Source organism: Falco biarmicus, chromosome 12 (assembly GCF_023638135.1).
Source record: "Falco biarmicus isolate bFalBia1 chromosome 12, bFalBia1.pri, whole genome shotgun sequence".
Classification (NCBI taxonomy): domain Eukaryota; kingdom Metazoa; phylum Chordata; class Aves; order Falconiformes; family Falconidae; genus Falco; species Falco biarmicus.
This window is the reverse complement of record NC_079299.1, coordinates 7,310,988-7,318,146: the sequence shown is the minus strand read 5'-3', so window position 1 is coordinate 7,318,146 and position 7,159 is coordinate 7,310,988. Positions and strand designations below refer to the sequence as shown.

General features: G+C 45.4%; 1 protein-coding gene across 2 annotated transcripts in view; it reads left to right on the top strand.

The window, feature by feature from the left end:
* Positions 1-4,605: 4,605 nt before the first annotated feature.
* The window catches only part of DISP1 (dispatched RND transporter family member 1), a 92,190-nt gene continuing 89,636 nt past the window's right edge, over positions 4,606-7,159 (top strand). Inside the window, exon 1 of one of the 2 annotated variants that reach the window (XM_056357030.1) lies at positions 4,606-4,796. In XM_056357030.1, coding sequence (XP_056213005.1) covers positions 4,627-4,796 — 170 coding nt within the window. In that variant the 5' untranslated portion in view covers positions 4,606-4,626. The remainder of the gene's footprint in view (positions 4,797-7,159) is intronic. The other variant, XM_056357031.1, reaches the window with a different exon arrangement.

Sequence of the window (7,159 nt, the reverse complement as noted above, 5' to 3'; positions counted from 1 at the left end):
ATAAGTCTGTTGCATATTAAGTCCCAGGATTTGATAAAGTAATGCTGTAGTCAAAGCAGTGGAATTTATTCCCATTAGTCATTCTCTCATCTGTTTTCTCTGTTGTGTTCTGTTTGGGGTTTTGTTGTGTGTTTTGGTTTTTTTTTTAATTTGACTTCAGAATTGTATGCCCACTGGAGAGATAACTTATCAGCTATGCTGATATATAACTAATAGCTATGCCGTTCCATGCTCACATTCTGAATTATGTCTTTAAGTGAGGGCTTTGATATTTTTTTTTTCAGCTAGGGCCAATGCCAGTAACACTGTCTAGGGGAGACTACTGTTCTCTTGTAGCGCAATAAACCTTTGGGAAGGAACAACCATTTCCATCACTACTTTTGATGTTTCACTGCAAGGCAGAAAATGCCAACACCATCCCTCTGCTTGCAGAGCTGCCCTCCCTGGCTTTCTCCTCATTTCATAAGTAAGCAAAGCAGGCTTGTGATCAGCCACTTCTGTCTGGGTAATATACACAGGAGGCTCCATTTCCACCCTATCCAGCTTTTGGCAGGTTGCCTGTTTGCTCCTTCTAGTTTGCCTATGTTGGCAAGCTGGGGGTAAAGGTGAGATCTGCAGGGAAAGTTTCAGTGAAGGATGCCTGCTGTGAACCTGCTCCTCAGCTCAGTTGGGTTCCACTTGTTGAAAAAACAAATGGAGTTATTTGCTCTACCTCCTTTTGGAAAGCAATTGAAAGAAGCTTTTTGTCTTCCTGTGGCATCGTTTTCTTGTACTTCGTCATCCATGAACAGCCCTGACTACATGCAAGCTACCGCTGATCACTGAAGAACAAGGCAATGGGGCCCCAGCCTAACTGCTTCTCTCAGGGCTTGAGGTTGCAACGTAGGCAGTAGATTCCTGTTGTCAGCATCTCTGGTGTCTGGTCTGATGTGGCAGCAGCTCTGTATCTGCCTCAAAGAGGTAGCTGAGCTACGATCAGTCCACCTCATTCCTGTGCTCCAGCACCTCTAATCAGGGATCAAGGCTTGTTTTGCCAGGTGCTGCACAAATATGAATTAAAATAATGGTCTGTCTTTACCAGCAAGAACCTACTTTTAGCTCAGAAGGGATGACAGTAGGTTGTGCACTGCAAGTGAACAGGCAGCACTCTGGCCTCTGTATGAGCTGGCAAAAGGACAAAGCAGCTGTGAGACAGAGACCTGAGTCTCCAGTACCATATTTTCCCCAAGCTCCAGATTTCAAAACCCCTGTGACCCATCGGGCTTTGGACACGGGTAGTCTTCTGCAGCTTAAGGGATGACAGGTCATTTCTGGTACTTTCCCTGCTGCTGAAAGAAGAATATTTTCTAGTTGTTGACAAAAAAAAAAAAAAAAAAGAAAAAAAAAAAAAAAAAGAAAAAGGAATTCTGTATACCAGTCTATGTGCTTGTTAAACACTTAAAATATCTCTTCTGGAAAACAGCTACCTGCTCTTTCATCAAAACTGCAGAGCGTCCTACCACGACATTATAAGAAGCCTGCTCTAAGTGCTCTGACAAAACCCATGCACGCTCCAAAATGAATCTTATTTACTGTGGTGTTATTAAAGTGCTAAATAAACAAACTCAGAAGGGCTGGTAGGATGTGGGTGGGTGAATAAATGAGCTTTGATGCTAATGTCAGTCAATGCTAATTCCTATCCTTTGAAGAAAGTGTGATAAACACAGCTGCCAGAAGTGTGATTTGAAATTGCTCTAATTAAATTAAATTTTCCCTGGAATGAAAGCAGCTGAGCACCTTGCTTTGTTTCCTTTTTAGCTGGACTAATTCAGAGAATTTCCAGTTCTTTCACGACTGGGTAGGGACAGTAAGGTTTTTAAATATACATAGGAATCTGAGTATGCACAAAAGTATTGTATAAAATTCTGTACTCATGTTTATTTTATTGTATTTGCTACTCAGAATTTGTATCTTAATTTAAAAACTGACATCTTCAAAGGGGAGTTATCTGTACTGACCAATAAACACTTCCTTTATAGTAACATGGGGAGATATTGTAAATCCCTCATGTTTGTTTCTGAAGTTTATGCATTAATAGTAAAAGACAGGCAAGGGTGTTTCAGCAGTTATTGCTGATGATGGGCTGGGGATGAGAATAAGAACTAGAAGTCACTATAAAGAAAGACATCAAGGAAGAAAAGATAAGCAACTGAAGACAGGCGATGTCTGGATAATCCCTGATTTTCTGTCTCCTCCTTCTTTCAGAAACCACCTTGCTTTTTTTGTACATGGACTGAAATATTTGTCACTCCAAGCCTTGAAATTTTTCTTTGCAAGTGAAATTTTGATTGGGTTCTGATCTGGATGGCTACTCTCGTTTTCAGGAGAGCTGAAAATGAAGAAAGGTGATAATTTATTTCAGTGCTAGGGTTTTTTGGGGGGGTTGTCTTTTTTTTTTTTTTTGGTGGCCTCTGTTTTCTAAAGCAATCTGATTAGTTACAGAGAACAGAATAGTCAGAAGTAAATAACTGATATATATATATATGTTTGATTTGTGAGTGCTTTGATTTTAATTAATTGATGTAAAAGAGATCTGTGTCAGAATTTAATGCCATAAAATAAAAATAGTAATAAATATCTCACTGGATTTTATATACAGAAATATTTTACTAATTTACAAAGATGCCTCCTATCAGTACCATCTATCAGTTTCCAGAATGTGTTAATTAACGGCAAATCGATCTGATGGGGAGAAATTCCTAATGACATCATCTCTTCCAGGCATGAACACTAGATGGCGCTAAAAGACAGGAGCTGTGGCCTAGAAACAGGTATTTCGATTTCTTGAGGTTAATGTACTTCTGTGGAGGATCACTGAAGCATAGATGATATCCTGTAGATATATTTTGAGAAAAAAGAGAAGGTTTCACAGGAATTACAGAAGCTATAGTACATGATTCAGTAGTTGCCTGAGACTATAGAAGAAATCAGCACAATTAAGAGATGAAGTGGCCCAACACGTTAAGTGACCAGGTCTGGCAGCAAAAGGTCCATCTACAGCCAGAGGTGCTGGAGCTTTTCCTCTTTCACTGGCTTACGGCGCTTCACAGAAATCTCCTCTAAAAGTCATATGCTCTCTCCCTTTCACCGTCGTGCTCCTTCAGTGCAGCTCTAGTGCCAGACTTGACAGTTAAAAACATCAATTTCCACGGCATTCCTCGTTCTGATCCTACTACTGTCTGACCAAACACAAACTCTTGGGCTGATACAGGAGACACGCTGCTGTTGTTTAGGATGAGGTCTGAATCAGAACTCAAGACTTTCATATTTGTATATATAATGATAATATAATGATTAATATATATATTATAATATAACGAGCCTTTAATAAAAACGATGTTAAGCGAACCCCAGAAGAAGATGACTCAGGAGGAAGGGAGGGGGTCAGTGTCTCTGACTCAGGCTGCAAACTCTGACTCTCAAACCATCAACAGCCTGACCCCGGGTGTCTCACATACTTCATAGTGACTTTTAGAGAGCCAATTACCCTCGGGGTGGATGAAAGTGTAACTGCTCGTCATGTGCAAGGGGCACTTCATATTATTCAATGTTTTATTCTGGTTTTAAAAATTACGAAGATCTACTTTTGCTCCAACTGCAAAAGCAAGCGCTCAAAGGTTAGGGAACTCTGCGTCTCTGAGTAACAACGCAACCATATTTCAGTCCATTCTGTGCACTAAATGAGGCAAGGTCCTTTGGGACAAAATGGTATGCAATCATGTAATTAAAAACTAAAGCATATGCACAAGATGGCACAATTACAGCTGTAACGAGCTTTTCCAAGGATTTCAGCACTGGATTTACCCATCCATATAATAGTGTTTTCTATGTGTAATTTTATATACAATGTTAACTTCTTCTTTTTAAAGACGAAGGGTGGTCCCTTGGGTGCACAGGGACACTGCAAGCCCTGATGCAAGGACCAGAGAAGATGGCAGCGTTACAGGCTGGGCTGGAGGCGCTCACTGTGGCTTACCCTGTGCCTGGGGTGGGCCTGGGGCTGCGCCATGGTGGGGCTGAGGGGCCAGCCTGGGCCCCTCACCACCCTCACGCTGTGTCTCACCCTGGTGCCGGAATCCCTCTGCAATCACCTCAAGTGACAGGGCAGCTGCTAAGAAAGCCAGTTTTAATTCCTTAAGTCCCCCAGAAAAAAAACCCACCAAACCCCAAAAAACCAAAACAACAAAACACACAACCCCAAAACCCCACTAAACATATTTTCCGCTGGCAGCATTATGCTCATTTGCTTTTCCTTACCGTAATTTTCTAACTCTGAAGAGAACCGTTTCAGCACCAGATATGACCTTCCCGCTGTTCAGATGTCTTTTGTAAACAGTGTGCATTAGGTTATCGTTATTTTAAGAGTTTTCGAAAACCTCCGTTTATAGCACCTCACCGACATACGCCCCCCCGCTGACGGGACTTGAGGCGAGGGACTAGGAGAAGCCCCCAGAGCGAGCGACTCAGCCGCGCCACACTCAAGATGGCGGCAGGCTGGGACCGGGCGCCGCGCTCAAGATGGCGCCTCTCCCCGCCCCCTCCCCGCCCTCCCGGCGGTGACTTCCGGAGGGAGAGGGCGTCCGTCCCATGGTAACTGCGCCACGGTGGAGACGCCGCCGCCGCGGGGGCTACTCGCTTCCTGCCGCCACCCGGGCCACAACAACGGGCAGCCTCCTCAGGGGCCCTGCCGCCGCCAGCCGCCAGGTACGCAGCGCTGGGCAGGCCAGCGGCTTTCCTCGCCCGCCCCCGGTCGTGAGGTGAGAGGCGCCCGCCGGGGCGGGCAGGCGGGCCCCGCGGGGCGGTCTCTCTCCGCGCCGCCGCTGAGGTGTGCGGCCCCCGCGGCGGGAGGGCGGTACCGGCCGCCACAGCCGGCTCCGGCGGGCACCCGGCGGCTCGGCGCGGCCGGTGGCGGGGCCCCTTAGCGCGGCGCGGGGCGGCAGGCAGCCCTCCCTCTTCGCCGCCGCAGGGACGTCTCGTCTCCGTCTCCTCAGGGCTGGGGGGCGCGCCGCGGGCCCCCGCCCGCCTCCGTGAGGGAAGCGGCTCCCCCCGCCTGCGCCTCGGAGTAGGTCGGGCCGGCGGCACGGACGGGCGGCGGCCCCGAGCTCCGCCGGCTGCTGTACGGGGGGAGCAGCTCCCTCGCCCCGGGGCAGCGCTCCTGAGGGCGGCCCGAGCCCGCGGGGCACCGGCGTCCCCTCGGCGGGGGCGGGAGGGCTCTGGCGGGGCCGCAGGTGTGCGGGCCGGCCCTCACGGTTGCCCTCTGGGCAGCCAGCGATGCCCTTGTGTCTTCTGAGCTTTAATTTAAAAAATTATATAAAAATGATTTTTTTTATGTTCGCTGCTGAATTTTTGTGTTTATTTTAGTGACACCTGGGGATTTTTTTATAAAGGTGTTCAGATACGTAACTTTTTTTCGTTTGTTATGCACTGAAGTATGGTCATTCTTCCATGCACTTGGGTCTTTGTTCACACATAGCGCTGCCTGTAGTTGCCCAGTTCATTTGTTAGGAGCAAAGGCTCTGTGAGAACACAAGGTTTACAGGCTGTGGTTTGTAAAGGGTACTCGCGTGGTGCCCTTTGTCTTGAGAAACTTCGATATGGTCACTCTTGCCTGCACAACCGGTATTCCGATAATCTCAAGCGTTGCTTCTGGTGGTGGCAGCAAACGCAGAAGGTGTAATGGAGACCATTAAGGCAGAGGTCTGGCCAGAGACATGCACACTGAGTAGAGTAGCAAGCCTCTTCAGTTTCTGGATTCAGTGTGGGCAACCGGCTACCACGTTATCACTGTCCCTGTGCTCTGCTAACAGAATGGGTTAGCTCCCACCTGAAGGACAACTCACCTGGTAGTTTTTTCCTATCGTTCTCTTAGTAGAGGAGGCGAGGGATGCTAGAAGTTTAATTGAAAACACTTCTGTGACAAAGGCAGTAGGACACTCAATCTGTTTACTCATCCGCTGGATAAAATTGAAAAATCTCGTTTTGCAGGACAGTTGTTGGTTTGCGTTCTATGTCCATAAATGAGAGTCAGCTTTTTTTTCAGGAGGGATGAAGAACTGTAGCTACTTATTGTGTCTGTAGCATGCATGTATTTTAAATGGACAAAAAGTGTCTGATCAGAATTGCAAGTAGCTTGTTATAGAATATCTGGCTTAGATGAACCTGTAAAATAGTAACAAACGCTTAGGATAAGGCATCCAGATTGTCAGTGGGCTTATAAATGTGCTCGTCTTCAAGAGTGTTGACTGGTGGAATTGCGGGGCAATAAAGGTGCAAGAAAGTGGTTGGAACAGGTAGGGACTGGGAGGAAGATGAGGTTTCTTAACTGGGCAAAGGGACAAGAGTCTAAAACAAACAGCTTGCAGTGGTGGAGGTGGAAGAGATCTAGTGTGAATCAGCCAAGAGGGGCTAAGAGTCATTAGAGGGGGAAGTGTGTATTAGGGAGATACAAGTATCACATTGGCACTTACAGACTCTTGTGGCAAATATCTACGTTTGTAATCACTACATTGTTGACTCAACAATGCTTACAAACATTCAGTGTGTTACAATGTATGTAACATTCACAAGTTATAGATCCTATGTGTATTTACATTTTACTCTGAATCTAAAATGTGACTTGTGCTGCTTTATTTTTTCAGTAGCTCCCAGAAACTGCAACTAGTATGGGAATGCTGCTGTGCTAATTGCTGAATGTACAAGTGAACTGAGACAAAAGTTACAGGCAAGCAAACAGCCAGGGTCTTTTTTGCTTAAGTAATTATTTTTAAATGTTAAGCTTAAAATAACGAAACACAACAGTCTTTTTCACTAGTATTCTATTTAGGAATAGAATGGTTGAACTATACCATGATTGTTGTGTAAGATGTTTTGGAAGTCATTAAACAGAAAGGAAAATCAAATTCTGCAGAAAGATTTATTTCCTCCTTTACAGCAAAGTGAGTAATATCCTGTAGTAATATAATAGCCTAGTTTAAGGACACAGTTATTTTGAGATTGGAAGCTTAAATGTGTACATCAGTAAAAGCAGATGGATGTTGAAATTAGGACCTGATACTACAGTGGTGCAAAACAAAAAAACAACAACAAAAAAAACTGTATTAGGATCTGAGACTTCATATCA